Genomic DNA, 22900 nt, shown 5'->3' on the forward strand with positions numbered 1-22900 from the left:
TGACTACAAACCAGTTAGCTAGGTTGTCCGGTGTTAGACTCATCCATGCGCTCAGAGGTCCTTATAGATTTCCAAGGCCTCTCCTTCCACTGGGGCGAGGGAAGGGGAACTGAAGCCCAGAGGAGGGATGGAGCCTGCTCCTCATGGCAGATCACAAGTCTGTCTTCTTCGTAGCAGCTGGGTTCTCCCAGTGGAGTTGCTTGAGAGCGGGTGGCAAAGATTCTCCTAGCAGCCGGCCCAGAACAAGCTAGGGGCCACCGGCAAAGCTAGAAAAGGCTGCGAGGGGCGGGGGGAGGGGTGGGGTGGGGTCAGGCGCTTGACTCCGCCTCCTGGCGCTAGGTTCTGCCTGCGGCCGGGCGCTGGCTCAGTCTCGGCTGCTTGCCGCTGTCGCTCCGGGGCTGCGGGATGACGCCTCCTCCTCCCGGACGTGCCGCCCCCAGCGCACCGCGCGCCCGCGTCCTCAGCCCGCCGACTCGGTTCGGGCTCCCGCTGCGGCAGCGACTGCTGCTGCTGTTCTGGGTGGCCGCCGCCTCCGCCCAAGGCCACTCGAGGAGCGGACCCCGCATCTCCGCCGTCTGGAAAGGTAGGCGGCGCCGCGCGGCCGGCGGGGCGCGGGATCGGACGCTGTGCAGGGAGGGTGCGGAGTGTGCGGCACCCATAGAGAGTGCGTGTGCGCAGCTCTGCAGGTCTTGGGCTGGCCCCGGAGGGAGCGTGTGGGTCCGGGTGACTGTATGTGAGTGTGCGTCCTGTCACGCCGGAGCGGGCTGGAGCGCTGCAGCTTGCGAGCGAGCGTCTGGGGCCCGGGCCCGGCTAAGTGGCGCTCCAAGTCCAACGGCAGCTCCGAGCCCGAGCCGCAGCGCCTGAGCGCGGGGGGAGGTTGCGGGCCCCTGCCTCGCCAAGGTTCGCTTTGGCTCTTCGTCGCGGGGTCCACTATGCAGGACCCTTCCTTCCCCGGGCCAGCTTCCTCACCCCAAACCCCTCCTTGCGAGCTGCGGGCTCTGCTGGCACGCGGGGCTCAGGCTGGGCTGGTGAAGGGGGCGCGGACCCATTGCCGCCGCTGCTGCGCTCGGGCTGCGGGAACAAAGACCCCGCCGCCTGCCCCCGCCCCCGCCCCGGCCCGGAGCGCGGGCCAGGCAAGGGGGTGGGCACCCTGCGGCTATCCGGGACAAGGTGCAGTGCTGGGGCTCGGGGCACCTGGGCGCTGTCTCCTTAATGCTGGGACCAGCCGCTCCCCCCTTGCCCGCACGTGGCAGTTGTCACCAGAAATTGGCGCTAGCACGAGGAGGAGGATAGTGCCCATTGGGTGGGGCGAGGCCATTGGGACCCCCAAGCGGCATATATAGGGAGGGGTGTGCAGCCTTAGGGCTGTGGTGAATATGAGAACCTGACAGACTGGAGTCTTCCCCTGGGGCATCTCAGTTCAGACCTCTGTACAGTGGGACAGAAAGCTGGCTAGGTTGGATTTGGAGGCTTTCTGCCGCTAGGGACGGAGCTCCCCTCCCCTGCATTGCACACAAACGCCTCCCCGCCCCCAGGCAAACTCAGCTCTGTACCCAAATTTGGCGTCTCTGCAGCCCCTCCCCTAGTGGTAAAGGGAGACTCAGACGGGGGCTGGGGGTGGTGGTGGTGGTACTGGTCCTGTCTGTCCCTACTGGGAACCCTTTGATGCCTTGGCAGTTTTCAGGGATTGCGGAAGTCTGAACATTATCTGGGGCAGGTATTCTTAGCAGGGTATGGGGGAACCCACATAAAATGAGTGACCCGAACTGCCGCAGCAGCTGAGAGAGTGTGACTTGCCCAAGGTCACTGGGCAGTGTGGGCGCTCATTGTGCAGGTGGGGGCTCAGATCTGACTCTGAACCTGTCCTGGTCCAGACTTAGGGAGAAGAGAAGGATTTAGATGCGTCTCCAACCATAAATGAGTAGTCTGGTCTCCAACTCGCCACTCAGCCAGAGATGGAAGAAGAACAGCTTAGCTGGAGCTCTGGACATCTGCACACCCCGCATTTGTACCCACTTAGTCTCTTTTCCTCTGTCCCGCCAGCATTTTACCTTGCCCCTCTCCCCTTGTGTCTTGGACAGCATAGTACATGAGTACTCCGGAGGAGATAAATGGCTGTGTCTGAGTGTTCTGGAATCTCCCTCTATACCAAACTCCTTTCATTTGATTGCGCTTGTCCCCCCAATTCCTTGCTTGACCTCCCCACCGCATACTTAATGCACAGCCACTTGTTAGTACTTAATGCATACCTTTCTATCCCTGGCACTTAGTCCTTACTTACCCTGAGGCTATTTAAAGCTGCTTTCAGCCCTCTTACCCGCTTTTCAAGCTGCCAGCCCATCCTATGCCCTGCTTCCCTTGCTTGCTCTTCACGGCTGTGACCACACTGGTAATGCACTATTGACCCCTTCTGGCTGGGATCCACCAGACACTCACCAATCTTGTCCAAGGACAGTCTGCAATCTCCTTCACAAGTGCCAGGTGCCCCACTGACCAGACAGGCCCTGCCATTCACCTGCCCCCCCACCCCCTAGGGCCACCAGCTGGTGATAGTGTGCCCGACTGACAGCTGCCTCCTGCCTCCTATGGGGTAACACATGGCAGTCGGATAGTAGGGAGATTGGATAGGGCCAACCCAGGCGTGGAATGAGAGGGAGACCTTCCCAAGATCTACAATACGCCTAGGGCTCTGTCTACTAGTGGATGGGACAGGAATCTTTAGGGATGACTAGACCTAGGGATGGTGATAGCCCTATAGCCATTTCTCTACAGGACATATATTTAGATTTTAGTTTTGGATCAAGACAGAATAGGGACTGGATAGGTATAGAAATGTCTTTATTTTCTTTGCTTGGACCCCCCACCCTCATTCCAAGCCTTAGGGAAAAGATTAAAATAGGGAATTCTGAGAGGGTCCCAGACTGCAGTTGTTAAGAGAGTTGCTGCCTTTGCAACCAGATGAACGCCTGGTGCAGAACAGCGTGGACCAGGAGAAGGGTGTTCCATTGCAGACTGCTGGGTATCCTTGAACTCTGCACCTGTCTTTGACCCCCAGAGGTTACCCGAGCAGGAAGAGCTCTGAGGATGTCCCCATAGCGCATCACTAGCACATGAGTTACATTTAGCAACATGAGTTACAGAGTTACAGTTGGCAATGTAAATGTGTGACTCTGATCTTCCGGGAGGGGGGGGGTTGGGGCAGGTCGGGGGTGGGGGTAGGAGATGAGTGAGTGGCAGGTGAGGATGGAGGGTGGCAGGAGGCCTGCATGCTTGTGTATGCCATGTACTCTTCCCCTGCTCCACCAATAACTGGAGGAGAAGCCCACGGAGGTCATGACTCCCCCGTCAGAGCGAGCGAGCCTGTCCACAGAAGGCAAACAGTCGAGTCTCCAGTCTACCTGCCCAGCTGGTTCTTCCCGCCCTGGCCCAATTAAACAACAGGATGTTATTGTTGACTTGGGAGCTGTTGTATAGCCATTAAGGGGCGGCTCCCCAGGGTAAGGGGGGTTGTTATCACCTCCTCCAGGGGATGAGGTCACTGCTGGGGCTCCCCAAGCATCAGCATTTCCAGTGGAAATCCCTGTCCTCTTGGGGACTTAGATGAATTCATCACCTTCAAGGTGAACCCCCCTTGCAGAACTGGGGGGGGGGCAATCCCCAAAAGGAAAGGGAGTTTCCTAAGCTGAAGGAGATGCTTGGTGATGTCCCCAGAAGCTCCTTGTTAAGTTTTGTGATGGGTCTGTGCTGAGCACTGAAGATTCTGAGAGCGGGTGTTGGGGGTGGGGCTGCAGAGAGATGATGGAACAGGTCCAAGTTGACTCTGGCACCTTGGGTAGAAATGGGTGGAAAGTCAGAAGCCTGGTTCTGGCCTAATTGTTCTGGCTTCATTTGCTCTGTGTCTTTGGGGGCGTCCTTGCCTTTTTTCTGAACCTCAGTTTCCTCAGATGTCCAAAACAGTGAGAGGTAATGTCTGTAATACCTCATTCACTGCTGGACTATAATACCTCCAGGTTCCTTTGCTCTGGACGAGGAGGGCGGAGCAGAGACCGAGGTGGCCCATTCAGATCCTAGTGTTAAGTGACTAAAACTCCGGGTGGATGGTCAGGGGAAATCTGGAGTCTTGTATCCTTCTTCTTTTTTCCATCATGGGCCGGAAGTCAAGGGTCAGTTGCAGGGAATGGCCTTTTGGCTTATGGCCTCAAGGGTGGAGACACATTCAACAGGCTTTTTCTAAGTCTGGCTTTGTGCTGGTTCTGGGATTGGGCATGAGGGTCCAGCAGAGAAATTCAATGAGTTGGTGTCCTTGTAGATAGGGAGAGTGAGCAGATAGACCAGTACAGACACTGGAGGGATGTGACAGGACCTAGAGCACAGGGTGGCTATGGGGGCTGAGGAAGTCTGCTAGTCAGCCGGCTTTCTAGATGAAGTGGCAAAGCTGACATGGCAGAGACAGGAGTTGGCTGGATGAGGAAGGGCAAAAGAAGTACTTGTTTGACAGTGTTGAGTCAGCTTTGGCCAGGGGTCCAGCAAGCTCTCTCCCTTTCTCTTTCTCTCTCTCTCTCTCTCTCTCTCTCTCTCTCTCTCTCTCTCTCTGTGTGTGTGTGTGTCTGTCTCTCTCTCTCTCTCTGTCTCTCTCTCTCTCTCTCCAGACTCTCACAGTGTAGCCCTGGATAGCCTAGAACTTTCTATGTAGTCCAGGCTGGCCTTAAACTCCCAGAAATCCACCTGTCTTCGCCTCACACTAAAGGCACGTACATCATACACTGGCTTCAGCAAGGTTTCTTGAAGGGGATAATATCTGAGCTTGGCCACTTGTCCTGCTTGGGCAGTCTTCTGGAGAGAGACAGTGGCAGGCAAGCCTGTCCCAGGTTCCTGAGGGAAGTCGTGGTGGGGTCCAGGGACACTAGGACCTTCCCCATCCACTCCTGACTATGAGGAAGGTTCTTCAGGTAGGAGACCTGCCATGCCCTTTCTCTGCGTGCCCTCTGAGGCAGGAGAAATCCCGTTGTATCCAAGCCCTGTATTGCGGACAGGGCAGACACGATTCCTCTGACCAGCTTCCCCTTCTAGGGGAAGCTTTTGAGAACAGATAATCTTCTGGGTTGAAAATGAGTTTCTCTACACGTGGGAGAAACAGAATAAGCTGTTCACTTACTTCTCCTTGAGGCGTACCAGACCAGGTGGGCTGAGAGGCCCATCCTGCAGGGGGCAGTCATGAGAATGGATGGCCCCAGAGTTTCCTGCTGGAGTCTCAGCTGACATCCTGGCCTATATCGTCATTCTACACCCCCTCATTGTACCCCATTTAGGGTGGCTGTGTCATAAGAGACTGACCGTACTTCCCTTACCTCTTGCTAGTTGCTCCAAAAGGCTTCTGCTTTTCTTAGTTTCCTTTTTTGGTTATCCCAGAGGCCTGTCTCCTCTTTTGGGATAGGAGACATGACTCTTGATCTGCCCTGGCCTTGCAAGGACGCCTGGCTGCCAGGTGTATGACCATTTGGCTCTCAGTGAACCAGGCAGATGGGGAGAAAGGAGAAAGTAAAGGGCCACAGTCCCGGCTCCATAGAGATAGTCAGCCAAGGTCCCAAGTTGCTGCCCTCCTACAAGGGAAGGTTCTTCAAGAGCTTTCCTCCAGCAGGCCTTGGCCCCCACTGTCCCATGTGTAGATTGTACTCTGCCCTCTTCAGGGTCCCTCCGCTCCTCTGTGACAGTCTATTGAGCCTGATGGGGACCCCGTGGCCCTTCTCTCCTTTTCTCCCCAGCAGCCGCTGCTGCCTCAGAGCTGCTTCTCTGCCCCATTCCTACCCTCCTCCTCAATCCCCCTTCTCCCTGTCAGTTTTTTCTCGGTTTCATTAAGGAACCTTCTGAGTTGTCCTCAGCTTACCCAGCTTGACAACACAGACAGAGCTCAAGGTGTGAGAAAAAAAAAATGTCAAAGAGAAGCGGCTAACCACTTCAGCCCCAGATGGGGAAACTAAGGCCCAGAGATGGCAGAACTGGCTCGCGGTCACTAGCAAAATAGGGAGAGCTGGAGTTTGAGCTGCGTTTTCTGCTCTGAGCTGACTTGGTGGCCCAGCTGTCTGTCCCTTCCCAATGTCCCATCTACCCCCATGCTTTTCTAGGTGGGGAACTTCCAAAGCTTGTTACCTCCTTGGCCAGTGTAACTGAGCCCAGAGACTTTCTGTCCACATCCACCAAGACCACACACTCCCTTTAGACCCTCAGATTTGGACCCCGCTCCTGTACCTCATGTCTGGCCTTTGCTGAGCAGAGTTTAGGTCTCAGGGGGCAGGTTGCTCTGTGTCATGGTTTAGGCTAATCTGGGTTTAACCGCCACAGCAGCCTGGGGATTAGGCTGATCCTGTGGGGCATCCTGAACCCCTGCTTCTAATCAAGACCCCGGGCTTTGGGCCAGCATCCTGGGGACCCTCACTGTAGAGGGCAGCCAGCCCTTGACCCCTGCCTGCACCTGGATTCAGCTCCTGGGAAATTGAAAGCAAAAGAAACCCTGTGCTTGCCCCCAGGGAGCAGTTAGTGACTAAGGGGTAGGGCTCTTGCCTGTGATGGAAAAGGGGCCCCTGGGAAGTCAGGAGTGCACAGCCAAGACTGCAACTGAAAGCTGGTGTGGGTGATGCGATAAAGGAGAGGGGAAGGAAGGAGCCAGGCTAGAGCAAGGGGGTGGGGACACAGAACCTGGTATAGCTGCTGCTCTCCCTCTGGCTCAGCCTACCAAGTAAAGTCACCGTGATAAACACTGCACCCCATAGATGGCCCAGGAACCTCTTCTGAGATGTCTGCTCCTCTGAAGAGTAGCAGGAGGCTGCTCCTTCCTACCTTCTGAACGACGCTACCTTGTCCAGCCCTGGCAATGGACGATAGACCCTTCTTCACAGTACCCCACACCTCAGGTGAAATCCCACCAGACACAGTGTCATCTAAGAGAAGAGCAAATGGTGGCTGGAGCACAGTCAGGGAGTACAGGGCAGCGTAGTGAGGGCTGCAGCGGCCTGGAACGCTTCCCGGAGCTAGGACAGATGAGATCCACGCGCAGCAGAGAACGGACAAGGGCAGTGAGCGTGGGCTGTGTGGAGATGGGAATCAGCCGTAGTGGGGATGGATGCTCGGAGATAGGTGAGCCTTGACGGCCCTGCTTTGGGGAACTGGGCCCTGCTGGGATGGCAACTGAGAGCTGTGGTGAGTTCCTGGTTAGAGCCAGGGTGGAGAAGAGTGTTTTAGTGAGTGCTGGCTGGCCAGGAACCTGTGTGGGTATGTGGTAGAGAAGGGCTGGTGTGTAAACCCAGCCCCAAAGTTTCCTATTAGAGACGGAGAACCCGGGAAACTTAACTTTCCAGTTAGTCATACTGGCTAGCATTTAGGGGGAAGGTGACACACTGCGCCCTATATTCCTGCTCCACCTGCACCTGCATGTACTCACGCTCACTCACACATTCATCAAGCTGTCACGGTAGAGAGGTCAGGCGTCTGGTGACAAGTAGCTTTTGCCGGGCTCTAGTCTCCCTCGGCTTTGGTCTCCTTGGCTGTATAGAAAGGACTGCCCCGGAAGTCCATCCAAGCCCAGGTTCCAGAGTTAGTCTGGAAGGAGTGTCAACAACCTCTACTCTACTGCACCCCCCTGCTGTGTGACGCTGGATGTGTCGCTTAGCTTCTCTGTGCCTCATACCCCTTATCTGTGAAACAAAGATAATAAGAGACTAGGGAGCATACGACTAACAAGTTAATAGGTCTAAAAATCACTTAGGCTAGTACCTGGCAGATAGACGGTGTTTCTGAAGCGCTGGGCTTAGGGCTAGCCCCACGCATCATTGTCGCCCTTTCCCCTGTCTCCGTTCTCCTCCTCCTCCTGCAGCATCTCTGGTTTCTCCTGGAATGCATTTCTGGCACCCCAGCCCCTGCCAGTTCTCCTTAACGGGCTATGCTGGCTGGTTGCCCTCATACTGTGTCCCCTGCTGGTCCAGGCTAAAGCTGAGGCTGGGAACCTTCTGTTTCACCACAGCCTTCCACCTGTCTCCCTCCCTGCTGGCCTGAGGTAGCCGTCCTCTGCCTCCCTGCCACCCCAGCCCGGGCTCTGGGCCCAAGAACAGACTCTCTACTTTTGCCCATTCTCTGCTTCGAAGTAGCCATTAGCTGACCTTTAGGGCTTTGGGAATCTGCTGGGCCAAAGAATGGATAGGAGTTAGATATGGTGTGGCGTTGGCTCTGGGCTTCCTGCCTTTCCTGGGGTTGAGCTTAGAAGCCCCTCTTCACTCTGATTGGGCTCTGTGAATGCCTTCCATTTCCACCTGAGCCCTTGACTCCTGCTCAGTTCAACTCCCCCTCCCCCAGTGTACTTCTCATCAGAGCTTTGTCCCAACTCCCTTGTCCAGCAGCGAAGCCCTCTGATCCTCTGGTCACAGTGATGTATGCAAGCGATCCCAGCCCTTGGTGGCTTGGGAAGGGCCTTAGTTTTCCTCTCTGTCGAATGGAGATGCAGACCTTTGCCTTGCCTTCTTTGCAGGGTGGTGGGGACTTGTTGGGCTAGCCAGTGGAAGCAGATGAGGATGCTGTTACTACTGTCTCTCTACTTTCAGAAGGCTGCACCTGACTCCTTCAGTACGCATAGGCTCATATTTTCCCCAAACGACGTGAGCTTAGTCTTGACGGTTTTGTGTTTGTTCCTGGAATTATGATGGGTCATAAAACCCAGGCCACAACAAACCAGTAACCCCCATCCCCACCAGCCACAGAAGGTGACACTGAACTCAGGAAGGCCCTGCCCCAGCTCACAACCACAATCAGCTGCTTGGATGCCAAAGACGGTGGGAGGTGCCTTAGAGCCAAGCCTGAATCAACACCTGAGACACCCTCAGACATACTCATGGCTGACCTTGGCAGTGGGTGTAGGCTGTGACTTACAGCTTGCTGATAATAAGGGTGGGTGTCTCATTCCTCTACGAGGGTGACTGCCACATCAGAGCCTTGCCACCTGTGTTGGCACAGCACTTGTCTGGCAGCTGTCAGAGCCCAGCCCTGCACAGGTGTTGCCAGGAACCTGATAGTAACCATAATCTGCTCTTAGCACCAGGTCGGTGCCATCTGGAAATGGCCTTTCTTTCCTGGCCATTATTAGAGGCAGAGCCAATGAAACATTTGTCCCTGGGTTTCTGCCACCAGTGGAAGGGTTTCTCTTCACCGCCCTTCTCAGCACCCACAGTTCCATTCATTGTTCATGCCTTTGGGTCACCAAAGCCCATTGGGAGATCAGGGAGGTGAGTGAATGATTCCCTTCATTCATCAAGTTAGTGATTCTGTGGCTGGTGAGTCGGGAGAGGGATGGCTAAGAAGAGGGTGATGCAGAGAAATGGGAGGGGGCAGTTTTTCTTCTTCTTCACATTGTTCTCTTAAAGAAGCCCTGAGTGTGGTTCTTGAGAGATGCAGTGGCATGACGGGTACCCAAGTCTGTGAGCCTCCCTGGGCCTCCTTTGGGCCAGTGGCATAGCCTCCCTAGCCTCCGAGTCTCCTAGCTTGGTGATTGTTTGGATAGTGATATTCCAAAGGGCAGAGAGTCTGCAGGCTGGTTCCTGAGCACCACACGGCTCTTTGTTCTTTTCTCTGCCATTGTGTGGTCAGGTGAGGTTGTGAGTGAACCCGTAAATGCAAAATGAGACACAAGTGTGGGAGGAGGTCCCTGCCAGATATGGCTGGGTCCCCAGTCTGTGGTTGGCTAAGCTCCTGCTCCTTGGCAACTTGACTCAGGCATTCCCTACTGGGATGCCCACATTCTTGCCATTCTCTGTCCACTTTCCAAGGGCTTTTGGAGGTCAGCATTCAAGGCTGATGGGTTCAGTGGGTCAAGGACCGGCCCTTGTTGTTCCTTTTGTGGACGGTACCCCTCACTCCACCCTTCTCACCCTCCCTCCCCCTTTCACAAGCATCCAGGCTATGGGGAGGACAGAACCAGATGGCAACAGCATCCCGAGTGAATGAGAGCAGGGCAGATCCTTCATTAGGCAGACATGCTGTGAGAAAACCCACCGCTTCCAAAGGAAACACCCGTACTTCCTATAGTCGGTCAGCTGTTGGGACAGTGATGGCGGAGTGGTTCCCAGAAGGAATTCAAGCCTGATTCCCCCCCTCAACAGAAGCAAGGCCTCATTGGCACCCTGGCAGGGGTGCTGCGTCTGCATGGGGTCACATCCCCTAGTCCATCTTCCCAGCACTTATATTTGGCTAGAACTGGGGCTAGGCTTTATGAACCCTATACCATGAGGAGGCGGGGACTTAGGGACGAACCATGGAGTTCAGCTAGGTATGGGACAGCCTAGGGATGTTCTTGCTTTGCTCAGGAGAGCCAGGATTGGCTCTGAGTCACATGGGGTGGAGGTGGCCTTTCTTGTGCCTAGCCTGCCTTCAGGCCATGTCCTCTCTGTGTGCCCCTAGCCCCCTCCCCTGCCTGAACCCCTGGTTATTCTGGGAGCTTTTAGCTACCACTTAGTCAGCCACTAATGCGTCAGGCCGGGGAGTGAGGGGGGAGACACGGTGCCAGACGGTGCTCCTTTTAGACACACAGGATGGAAAGGAAGCAGGGGGAGCCAGGAGGTGGGAGGTGGGGGACTGCCAGAGGATGGGAGACTTTCCCACTCCTGGCCCTGCTCCTTGGTAGCAGGCAGTAGGGGAGGCTGATGGGCAGTGGGTCAGTATGTCCTTGGGTTAGCTGGAGCCCCACCACTGAGGCCTAACCTGGATTCTTCTTTCATTAGTTCTCTGTCAGGCGGCAGCATGTGGCCCGTGGCCTCTGTCCTCTATACCTGCCTCACGGTCAGCTTCCCCATCTTTGCTGCACAGCCCTTCCCCATTCCTGGCCAACCCAGCTTTTATCTGTCTCCCCATATCTTCGATTTCACAAGACAGCAAAAAGAAAGTGTTTAGGTATGGAAACACTGAGCCTCAACCTTTTAAAGGTAGACTCCAACTTGCTCAGCCCCACCTAGGCAGGGCCTGGCCTAGCTCTCTTTGAGGTGATCCTTGCCATGAGGGCTTGCTGCTGCCTTCACTTCCAGGCAGCCCTCCTGCCCAGAGCCCCCAGCCCCCGCTCCTGCGGACCTGAACAAAGCTTCCTTTCATGTATTCATGGAACTGCTGCCCTGACACTTCCCGGGCACAATCAGGCCCTTTGAGGGCCTCAGGCAGTGCGGGAGCCTGGGCTGGGGCAGGGGTGGAGAATCGGCCAAGGTCTTGTCCTTGGGCTGAGCTGGTGCCATCCCCTTCCTCCCCTAGTCCGTAACACATCACCAGACACAGATCTGGGAGGGACAGGAACCTGAGAGTCATTGGAGGGCTGATGAGAGTCATTGGCAGAGCTTAGGAGCTCCCGTTTGTTCTGTAAAATGGGCCCTGCCTTCCCCCACGCTGACTTTGCCAGGGTTTGAGAGGACCAGGCTCACAGATCAATGGAGTGCTGGCCTTACTCAGCTGCTGACACTGTCCCCTGACCTTCATAGTCTCTGTGGGTCTTTTGGGAAGCAACCCGAGCTCCCTCCTGGGAGCATCTGCTTAGTGAGCTTTCTGTGGTATGGGTGCCTCATACCTATACTTCTGAGGAAAGCCAAGTATCCCCTTCATACTTAGTCCTTGGTGCCTCTGACTCTTTCAGGACTGCTTCCCACAGCCCTGCTACCTCCAAGACAAAGGCTCCCTCCATGGTCCCCGCTGCTGCCTTTCCCCAGACTTGCACATTCGCCTTGCCTGGCTCTTCTCTGAGGCCTAGGGGTGTGATCTTGATCCAGGTGCTCAGGAGCTAAGGAGACTGGTGGTCAACCCGGCCTGCGAGTGTTTCTTTCCCTTGACATTGGGGCTGTGGGTCTCAATAGCCCAACATCCCCAGGTACAGATATGGCCCTTTCCCCCGCCCCCTGGACTGCATGTCCGGGAAGTGGAAGGGGATCTGTGCCGCCTGGAACTTGCTGCTCAGGTTGCTGCTCAGGCTGTGGGTGAAAGGAGAGCTGTGAGTCGGAGAGACCGAGCGTCCGCCAGCTGCTGACCCCAGCTTTACGGTTTTATCCCAGCTGGAAGAGAGCTAGAGGCCAGTGCCCAGGATCTGCCACCATTAAGCACCTCTGTCCGGACAGCAGCACAGAGCTGGACTCTCAGCCCCTGCTCTGCGCATCTGGGGCTAATGAGAGGCAGCTTTGGGGTCCAGGGTATAAGAGGTAGGGTGTCTGACTGGTCCTCCCCCTACTCCCACCCGCATTGCCAGATCAGGCTGTTGGTGGCGTGGCCCCAGGAGAGTCAGGCCAGTCAGAGGCCAGCGGACTCAGCAGTTCACTCAGTAGCCAGCCAGGCTCACATCTCCAGGAATGTTCTTGAGAACTGATACCGTCTGGGTGAACCAATCTGTCCTGCTTGCTGATGTGACCTTGGGCCAGCCAGCCTTGTCCCTCAGGGGGCCTCCTTTTCCTCCTCTACACAGTGAGCCAGGCCACAGCAGAGTTGCAGAATTTGAATGACCCCCACTGTCTGTCTGGGATCACTTGGCTGTGAAGAAGCGTGTGTTCAGGATAGGGAACGAGGGAACGAGTCGTACGCTGTATGTTCTTCCCATTCCTTGCTCCGGATGGATGCAGGATCAGTAGCAATGGCTTAAGTGGCAGCAAGGAGGATGTAGGACAGACCTTGAGGAACCGGCAGGTTTGTTTCTGCTTCGACTGGGTCATGTCCTGCCTGGGTGTTACTGCCAAGCTGGCTGTCTCAGAGTTTGCGGCAGCTGAAAAAACAGTGGTTAGACCAGATTCCGGGGTGAGGCCCAGGCTAATCAGAAGTCAGGGGACAGAGGCTATGGTTGAGTGCCCAAGGCATAGCCATAGGCCATCCCATCCCTGTAATTTAGTCCTGCAACCAGGACAACCTCAACAATGTCCTTAGAGATGAGACAGCTTCTCTCTGGAGGTGGCGGCTGTAGACAGTTTCTTTTTTTGGGCAAAAACTGCCCTGGTCAGCCCTCTGCTGAAAGGCATAGGCTGTACTTTTTGAAGGTCCCCTGTCCCCAAGTTGCTGGGAAAGAGAGCCCCAGAAGGAACTGGCATCTGAGTGGATGAAATCAGGCTAAAGGTTAGCTTAGGAGACAGAAGCAGGAGTGTTGGTTTAGGGGTGCTACCCACCCACTTTCATGTATTCTTGGGCTGTCTGTTCCTTGGTCTGCTTTCCCGACTGTATGATACTGTATAATGGGGAGGAATGGATGTTGAGATTTGCTCCAGGGCTGTAATGGTGCCCACTAAGGGCTGGAGGGTAAGCCAGGAGGGGTTAGAGACAACTTCTCAAAGGAAGATTTGGAGTAGTGAATGAAATGGTTGCCTGGGAATTGGGACTCTAAGTGGGGTGCTGTTTGCTTCTGGAAAGGCTGAGAGTGAGATGAACCAGCCTGCAGATTCCTTCACAGGACAGAGCTGATGGTCTTCCCATACCTGCCCAGCTTCTCAGGAATGTGTGTGTGTTTGGGAAAGGCATCTGCTCTCCCCGGGGTCCCTAAAATGCCCCTCACTCTGAGAAAACACACACTGTGGGGAAAGGACCGTGACTTTGGGTGTGGACACGTGGTTTCTGGAGCCCACTGGGGCCTTCTTTACATCAGGCTCTCTGAGCCTCAGCGTCCTGAGCTTGGAGCATCAGTTAACCGACAGTTTGGTATGCCTGTGGAAGCTCAAGGGTTCTCTAGCTCAGGGTGTTTTTCTCTTTCATGCACAGGGCAGGACCATGTGGACTTTGGCCAGCCTGAGCCCCACACCGTGCTTTTCCATGAGCCGGGCAGCTTCTCTGTATGGGTGGGTGGACGTGGCAAGGTCTACCTCTTCAACTTCCCCGAGGGCAAGAACGCCTCTGTGCGCACGGTGAGCTTGGGTCTCCTCGGCCCTCCCCTTCCCTTTCCTCATCCCAGGCTTCTGGTCCTGGTAAGGGCCCCTAGGGAGTGTGAAGGAGCTGGCACATCTTTCTACACAGGCCCTTCTATCTCCATAACCTCACACACGATTCCTGGGGAAGCTTCTGTAGGTAGTCCACATTGGAGTGGAGTCAGGGTATGAGGAGAAAAGCCGGGAGCTAACACACATGGCCAGGCAGGTAGTGCTGATGGGGGAAGCCAGGCTGGGAAGCTGGATTCCGGAACCCATAACCTGCCTTTTGCAATTGCTAGGCTCTACTCCCTGGTATCACACAAAGAGCCTGTATGACCTTGGCAAATCTGCTTACCCTCGCCAAGTCTCAATTACTTTCCTGGAAGATGAGAATAATAGTCTCATCCAGGGCTTGTCCTGTGACTGCATGGACAGCATTTCAGGGACAATCTCATCCCTCGAAGAGGGGCTAATGCTTCTCCCGCTCCTCCAGGTGAACATCGGCTCTCCGAAGGGGTCCTGCCAGGACAAGCAGGTGAGCGGGAGGGACAGACCATGGGGAAAGCCGGGCCCCCTGCGAAGAAAGAGATCCTGAGAGTTGGAGGAAGGGAGGGAACATTGCTTTGCCTTGTATTCTCCAGATTTGTGGAGTTGGGGGAGTTTGGTTCAGTCTTAGGGCCCCTAGTCAGAGGAGGAGACATGGGCCCCCAACATTGGCCTTGTTCACAGTGGGGAGAGAGTCAGCTGGCCTAGGTGGCTGCTATCGGCCCTTTTGGATATCTTCTTTCCTAAGACTGAGGGTCTTAGTGTCTGCTGGGACTGGCAGCGACTCCCACCCACCTAATAGTCTCCTAACCCCACACAGGACTGCGAGAACTATATCACTCTCATAGAGAGGCGGGGAAATGGACTGCTGGTCTGTGGCACCAATGCCCGGAAGCCTAGCTGCTGGAACTTGGTGAGAACCCTTCCCGTGTGCCTGAGTAGCCCTCATTTCCTGGGTTGGTGTCAGCCCTTCATGGCCAGACAGAGATGGGGGATTCTGAGACCGGCATTACCCTGAGCAGAGTCTCTGGGAGAATAGGGTCCTGGCTGGGAAACTGGCCCTTGTAGGGTGCAATGGCTGGTGGTCACGTGGTCATCTGCACCTCTGATCTCATCCAGGTGAATGACAGTGTGGTGATGTCACTTGGTGAGATGAAAGGCTATGCCCCCTTCAGCCCGGATGAGAACTCCTTGGTTCTGTTTGAAGGTAGAACAGCACTGCCACAGGGGCCCTGGGAGGGGGCTAATGCACCAGGCTCTGGGTAGGAGGGTCAGCCCCTTGTTCAGTGGCCCAAGCCTGGGAGAAGGACTTATAGAAGTTATTGCCCTTACCCACATGTCTGCCTACTATTCCAGGGGATGAAGTGTACTCTACCATCCGGAAGCAGGAATACAACGGGAAGATTCCTCGTTTCCGCCGCATCCAGGGCGAGAGTGAGCTGTATACAAGTGATACAGTCATGCAGAGTGAGTCAGATTGGGTTGAGGGTGGACCAAGGGGTGCGAATGTCCAGGACGGCAGATTCTATCCTGATGTATTTCAAGAGGACTCCCTGAAAGGCACAGACCTGAACAGCCAGGACTGAGAAGTTTGAGTTGTGGGAGAGGAAGAATCATAGAGAAAAGGCTGTGGAGGCCAGAGAGGACTGAATTATTCTGGGAACAAACACAGGGAAAGCTCAGACTTAGCATGAGGCTCAAGAGCCAAAGTTCATCTTTCTCATGAGCCCGTGTTGGGCAGAGGGCCCCATCTTCCTCATTAGGGCTCTGTTGATTAGGCAGAAGTGACATGGGCACCCCAGGGGCTTTCCTGCAGTCCCCAGGCATGAAGTCATTGCTCCTGGGCCCATGACATCTTTGTAGAAGAGGACATAACAGGTGTGGGGTATTGCTTTAGAATCGAGGGCCCCATGGGGCCTTCAGTGCTGTTCTCAGTTCATATATATCTGGGAGAGGTGTGCAAAGTTAATGCGTACCCCACACAAGTTTCTGGCCTCATACCCTATCACCCATGTCCTTGGCAGACCCACAGTTCATCAAGGCCACCATTGTGCACCAAGACCAAGCCTATGATGATAAGATCTACTACTTCTTCCGGGAGGATAATCCTGACAAGAACCCAGAGGCTCCTCTCAATGTGTCCCGAGTGGCCCAATTGTGCAGGGTGAGCCAGATATGTGAGGGGTGGCTGGCTGAGTGAGAATGTGCCTGTATATCTACAATAGGAGTGAGTGTGCATATATGTGTGTGTTTGCATGCATGACACTGTGGGAATTTGTGTGCACAGGCTATCATGTGCCTGTAAATAAATGTGGTTTAGCGTCTGTACATATTGGATATACGAGTGTGTGAGTACATAAGTACCTGTGTGTTTACCTGTGTGTGTGTTTGTGTGGATTTGCTATATTGTATATTTTTGTACAAGTGTGCATAGGTGAAAGTAGCAGATGTGTCTGATCATGTTTGCTATGGGGGACCGAGAATGTTCACCTGTAAGACCCCAACGTGGGTTCTGGCACATCAGGCTGGAGCCCACCTGAAAGCTTGTCTAAGTCTCCACAGGTATCAGCCCCTGGTAATCTGCCTCGCTTCTCAGTAGCCTGGATGCAGCAGGTGTCTTTGGTGTGTCAAGCAGCCCAGGCAAGTACTGAGGAGCATCTTCTGTCTTCTGTCCTTCCAGGGCGACCAGGGTGGTGAGAGTTCATTGTCAGCTTCCAAGTGGAACACCTTCCTGAAAGCCATGCTGGTGTGCAGTGACCCAGCCACCAACAGGAACTTCAATCGGCTGCAGGATGTCTTCTTGCTCCCTGACCCCAGTGGCCAGTGGAGGGACACCAGGGTCTATGGCGTTTTCTCCAACCCCTGGTGAGGAGTAGTTAATGACATTCGCGGAGACAGCGGGCGTAAGGCTTGAGCTGTTACTAGGTGTGGTGGTCGTAGGCAATGTGATGGGTGTCCTGTTGTGTTTTTGCCTCTGTGCACATGGTGTGTGGCCCTGGGCCCTGATTCATTCCTGCCTGTGTGTCCTGGCATGTGTGTGCTCAAAGCTGATACTAGGCCTGGAAAAGGCTGAGAGCCCTCTCCTGGGGTGCAGGGTGAGATCACACCTGCTCAAACACTGCCTGATAATTCACACTCTTTAATCAGTTTCATTGATTGAAAACAAAGCAGACAAGTGTTGGGGGTGGAGAAGGACCCTGCTCAGGCTAATGTGTGGATGGAGCTGCATACTGGTTAGGACATGGAGGTTGGGGCTTTGAGGCTTCAGCACCCTGCAGCCTGTGACTGGAGGGCCCAGAGAATGACTTAGTCCGTGGTGGGGTTCCTCTTTCTTTAGGTGGACTAGAAAAGGTGACCTTTGAACTCCGTGATGCTGTAACAGAACCCAAGGTTGTGGTTTTAGATTGCAGTGGCAAGAACTTAGTTGAACTAGCCTCCTTCCCTCCTTTTGTTCCTCCCCTGTATGATATGCTAGGCGCTGGGCTCTGCTTCAGTAACAGTCCTGGCTCACAGAGCTTGCAGGCCAAGGGCTGTGATTGTGTTCTGTCTGGCATGGGACTGACCAGGGTAAGTGGAGGTGGGTGTATCCTGAGCCCCCTACTAAGGTGGCTTGTATATCCTTGCAGGAACTACTCAGCTGTTTGCGTGTATTCTCTTGGTGACATTGACAGAGTCTTCCGTACCTCTTCTCTCAAGGGCTATAACATGGGCCTTCCCAACCCTCGACCCGGCATGGTGAGCTGTTGACCAACCACGGCCCGACCCCAGCCCTTCCTGGTCCCACCTCCCAGTCTCCTACTGACCTACTTCTTTTCTCTTTTCCAGTGCCTCCCCAAAAAGCAACCCATACCAACGGAAACCTTCCAGGTTGCTGATAGTCACCCAGAGGTGGCACAGAGGGTGGAGCCCATGGGGCCACTGAAGACACCATTGTTCCACTCTAAGTACCATTACCAGAAGGTGGTCGTCCACCGCATGCAAGCCAGCAATAGAGAGACCTTCCATGTCCTTTATCTAACCACAGGTGATGGGCTGTCCCAGAACTCTCTGATTTACTTTGTAAAAATAGATAAGAACCATTCTCTGTTATGCTGCATGCCTTTAATCTTACTACTCAAGAGGCAAAGGTAGGCAGATCTCTGTGAGTTCAAGGCCAGCTTGGTCTACCAAGTGAGTTCCAGACCAACCCACACTATGTAGTGAGACCCTGTTTAAAACAAAACAGCAAAACAAAAAGAAAAACAAAAGTTATGGACGGTGTTAAGAACCCTGTAGGTAACATTTGCTTGGGCCTTTAGGTGTGAACGGAGAATTGAGTGGACAGAGCTACCAGTGTGTTGAACTGTGGACGCTCAGGCAGAGAGGGAGGGCTTCCTGGAGGAGGTGAGGCAAAGGGGAAGCTTCCTGAGTCAAGAGAAAAGCATGCACTAGAGCTTGAGGCAGGAATACGGTGAATGAACAAAGCCAGATACAGCTCTGACCCAGGTGTCTCTCTCAATGGAGAAGGAACCAGAAGAGACATGGAAAGCTGAGGGGTGAGTAGGGGGAGGGGCTTGAGCGCTGGGCCTCCTGGGAGCCTCTGTCCTGTAGAATAAGGAGCATGGGCCTTCCATTAGACTTTGGGGCTATGCAGGCGAGAGGAAACATTTGAAAAGTTGGTAGGACGCAAGAAGTTGCAGAAGGCAAAGCTTGATAGAGGCCTGAGATAGCATCTCCCTTTTCCTTCCTGGAGAGGCCTCCCTGCGGGAGGCTGAGTGAATGTCCTGGAGGTGCTCCTTTGTTCCAGAAAGCCTCTGGACACCCTGAGCTTAGTTTGTGTCTACCTCCTCATCTCAGGTCTTGTTCAAAACAGGGGTGGCGTCATGAAAATAGCCTTGGAGACCATTGTGGGCCTGGCCACAGGCCTTCCTGGAAACTAGAAAGGACCCCACACCTCTGGGACCATTCTTCAGGGCCCAGGCCCCGTCCCTCAATTGTTCATACTCTTTGAAGTGGCTTCCTGTTGCTGCTTCACTTTGGGGCTTCCTTGGCCACGTTGGCCTGGTTGGAGGCTAAAGTCCTGGGTCATTGTTTGGCTCCTGGAAATCTCAAGGAGAGGAATTTCCCACAGGACATTGGGGACAAGGGAAGGGAGGTCACACAGTGCAGGATGGGGAAGGCTGGACTTGGGCCCAAGAAGCCCTGGTACTCCCTTCCTACGTGCCTGGGCTACAAGCATACTCAGGGAACAGAGAGGGAATCTCTTATCTTCCTGGTGGCCCATGGGAGAGACACCGGTTTAGAGTCTGCAGCATTTAGAAATATTGGGGCCAGATAAAAATAAAAAATTCTCTAGGTCCTCACCAGAGATTGGAAACTCTTACAATGGAGGACTAGTTGTGTGTCTTCTTGTCTGTATGTATCTGAGTCTGTGTGTCTGGGGTGAGAGCAGGGGCTGTGTCTGGGGCCCTATCAGGTCCAACTAGTGTCTGGCCACATCTCAAAGCCTGCCGGTTCAAACACTGAGCCTAGAGGAACTGTCTCAGGTAGACATCATCTGACTGCTTTTTTGGGGCAGATAATGCCCTGGGAAATGGGATGGAGAGAGAAAAGGAAGCGGCTATTCTAGAAACTGGGACAGCAGTTGAGGTGGGATTAGGAGGACCAGGGTCAGAATACCCATTAGTCCCCAACAGGTACCAACGGAGAGAGACAGACAGTCTGGTTATGTGACCTTGGGAACCCTCATATGGAATTCAAGGTTCTTTTCAGATCTAAGATTTTTACAGAAATTAAAATATCCCTTAAGACTAAGAGCAACGTGGAATCCTGGATTGACTTCGGGAACAAAAGAAGGACATCAGTGGAAAAACCCAAGAATCCCAAATGAAGTCTGTAGTTGAGCGAATAGGAACTCACTGGTGTCAATTGCTTAGTTGTGACAAATTCCCTCTGGTTATGTAAGGTCTTCAGCTGGGGAAACTGGGAGAAGGCTAGGCAAGGACTCTATACTATCACTGCAACTTTTCTGAAAATCTAAAATTATTTCTAAAATAAACAATTAAAGACAGTGTATCCCCTAAGTACCTCAGAGGCAGGCAAGTTTAAAAAAAGCCAGAGGTGGGGTTCTGACCCATCTGGGCTCCAATTTGCTCCCCACTGTTCACCATCTGTGTGACCTTGAGCAAATATTGCAGCTTTTCAGCTCCTCCCTTTCCTTATCTGCAGAATAGAGGAGATAACGACTACCTCAAAGGGCAGAGGAGGGAAGGGGTAGCCAAGGTGATGTGAGGCGCCAATCCCAGCGCGCTTGTTAATTGTGCAGCCTCCAATAAGCCTTTGGCATATTGGGGGCACTCATGGAGGGGATGGCCTTTTGAGATCAGCCTTGGAAACTTCCAGGCTGCCCTTGGACTCTATGTTCCTTCTCACTCAGCTGTCCTCCCCCGACCCTACCCCAGTCCTGTGACACTCACCTGAGCCATGACTCCTAAACCCTCCCCGCCAGTGTCTTTTCCTCGCAGCCCAGCCTTGAAGAATGCTGTCTGGCTGATGTGGGCTTCCATCCGTTGACCTTCTTCTCTGCTCCTTACCCATAGACAGGGGCACTGTTCACAAGGTGGTGGAATCAGGGGACCAGGGACACAGCTTCGTCTTTAACATCATGGAGATCCAGCCCTTCCACCGTGCAGCTGCCATCCAGGCCATATCATTGGATGCTGACCGGGTGAGCTGTCCTACCCTTCCTTGCACCCTTGGGACCACCCAGACAGCTGGGGGGAGGGGAGGAGAGGGATACTCTGTTTGCAGTTTGCATGCCCTTTCAAGGACCTCCAAGGTGGCAGGACCCCTCCTCAAGAGTCGAGAACTCAGTGGAGGGCTCTGGCCTGACCCAGCCTTGCTCTCTTTGCAGCGGAAGCTATACGTGAGCTCCCAGTGGGAAGTGAGTCAGGTACCCCTGGACATGTGTGAGGTCTACAGCGGGGGCTGCCATGGCTGCCTCATGTCCCGAGATCCCTACTGCGGCTGGGACCAAGACCACTGCGTGTCTATCTACAGTTCCCAACGGTACCTTGGACAAATTCCTTTGCCCCAAGGAAAGGCGGACCTGAGAATGGGGAGGCACTGATTCTGGGGTCACAAGAGGATAAGTGGGGTGCTGTGCTGCAGCCTCCCATCCGCTGATATCTGCTCCTCCTCCTTCTAGGTCAGTGCTGCAGTCTGTTAACCCAGCTGAGCCACACAAAGACTGTCCCAACCCCAAACCAGGTATCTCATTTAATCCTACCCTTGGGTCCCAGGCTGGTGAAGAAAGCAGAGCTACGCCTCAGTTACCTTGATCCCTTGATCTGCAGAAGGCATGGCCTTGACCTGAGGCCCTGTACCGTGTCCTGCTGAGGGAACTTGCAACTCGCATGATATGATACAGGGTGCTTGTGAGAGGCATGATATGGGTGGGGGGGAGAATGCAAAAAAAATGAACCCCTAAAAGTCAGGATCCACCCTTCTCCACCCTGTTCCTTTTGAAGCCTTGCTCTAGAAGTCTCGTCTGCAGAACTCAGAGGCTCCCAAGGTGCTCTTGACCCTTCCTCATGCGTGTTTCCCTTACTTCCGCAGACGATGCCCCACTGCAGAAGGTTTCCCTGGCCCGAAACTCTCGGTACTACCTGACCTGCCCCATGGAGTCCCGCCACGCCACCTACTTATGGCGCCATGAGGAGAATGTGGAACAGAGCTGTGAGCCAGGCCACCAAAGCCCTAGCTGCATCCTTTTCATCGAGAACCTCACGGCCCGTCAGTATGGCCACTACCGCTGTGAGGCCCAAGAGGGTTCCTACCTCCGCGAGGCTCAGCACTGGGAGCTGCTGCCTGAGGACAGAGCCCTTGCGGAACAGCTAATGGGCCGTGCTCGGGCCCTGGCCGCCTCCTTCTGGCTGGGAGTCCTGCCCACACTCATACTTGGCCTGCTGGTTCACTAGGGCTTCTAGGAGCTTGGTGTACCCCAGGCTTCTTTAGCCCAGGAGTACTAGAAATAAGTCACACTCACAGCCGGCTGGCCCGGGAGCTCGTTGTCCACTGATTCTTCCAGGGGTACTAAATAATCCAGTGGGGAACAAAGGGCCTGGAGATGTCCAGCCGCAGGCGGCTGCCGGGGCCCAGGTGGGGTAGGGACAGTGAGGGACTGCAAAATGAAGGCACCGACTGTGAAGCTGGGCCATCAGTGACCCCAGACTTTATCTTCCTGAGACTATTTTTCGAAATCTCCTCACACTTGACTTCATGCAGCGATGCACTTGGCCTGAGAGCCCAGCAGCCTGGCAGTGGGCTTTGGGAAGGAAGCTGAGACCCCCATCTCTGGACCTTGGGGCCGAGGCCTGGGTCCTTTGGGACCACTGTGCCCAACTGCTTCCTTCCCTGCCCCACTGCTGGGTGGCCAGTGTTCCTGCAGACCCAGGCTGCTCCTCTGCACCTCCCTCACAGCCTGGGTCCCACCGGACAGCGCCTTGCATGTTTATTGAAGGATGTTTGCTTTCCGGACGGAAGGACGGAAAAAGCTCTATTTTTATGTTAGGCTTATTTCATGTATAGCTACTTCTGACTGCATCTGTATGAAATACCAAAACTACATGCTGGGGGGCGGGTAGAGGGAGGGCTTGGGAAGGGCGGGTGGGGGCTGATCCCAGGCTGGGGCTCCCTGGGATGGAATTGGAGTCCAGGGACAGGCATGGGTTTGAAGAGAGTGGCATGAGCTGGCTCTGCCCTGAGAGCCCAGTCTGAGGGCATGAGCCTCCAGTGTGGGGTGGTTACGGGAGGGGTGGGTGAGGGAGACAGGGAGAGCGAAGAAGAAAACTGAGCCCTAGGTAGATTTGCCGTGGTCATTTTGAAGGAGGAGCCGGGTCCACAGGGGGAGGTTCCAGGACTCTGCCCTTGGCATTGGGGGTTGGGGGGCAGGGGGAGACTCCTCCCTTCCCTTCAGCCCCCTTCCCCAG

The 22900-nt window shown here is 54.6% G+C and overlaps 1 protein-coding gene across 1 annotated transcript; it reads left to right on the top strand.

The window, feature by feature from the left end:
• The first annotated feature begins 390 nt into the window (after positions 1 to 390).
• On the top strand, positions 391 to 22565 carry Sema7a (semaphorin 7A (JohnMiltonHagen blood group)). The gene is made up of 14 exons (XM_048423360.3): positions 391 to 583; positions 13741 to 13883; positions 14380 to 14421; positions 14752 to 14844; positions 15051 to 15138; positions 15288 to 15398; positions 15956 to 16095; positions 16612 to 16796; positions 17558 to 17666; positions 17757 to 17955; positions 20510 to 20637; positions 20824 to 20978; positions 21118 to 21179; positions 21528 to 22565. The coding sequence occupies exons 1-14, from the start codon at positions 406 to 408 to the stop codon at positions 21887 to 21889; spliced, it is 1995 nt and encodes a 664-aa protein (XP_048279317.3). The 5' UTR covers positions 391 to 405; the 3' UTR covers positions 21890 to 22565.
• Positions 22566 to 22900: the final 335 nt, after the last annotated feature.

This window comes from Myodes glareolus, chromosome 4 (assembly GCF_982192425.1).
Source record: "Myodes glareolus chromosome 4, mMyoGla1.1, whole genome shotgun sequence".
Lineage (NCBI taxonomy): Eukaryota > Metazoa > Chordata > Mammalia > Rodentia > Cricetidae > Myodes > Myodes glareolus.

Coding starts and splice junctions, on each gene's coding strand:
- Sema7a (XM_048423360.3), top strand. CDS start 406: ATGACGCCTCCTCCTCCCGGACGTGCCGCCCCCAGCGCACCGCGCGCC. Junction 17,956..20,509: donor TGTCCTTTATCTAACCACAG/GTGATGGGCTGT, acceptor CCTTACCCATAG/ACAGGGGCACTGTTCACAAG. Junction 21,180..21,527: donor CTGTCCCAACCCCAAACCAG/GTATCTCATTTA, acceptor TTACTTCCGCAG/ACGATGCCCCACTGCAGAAG.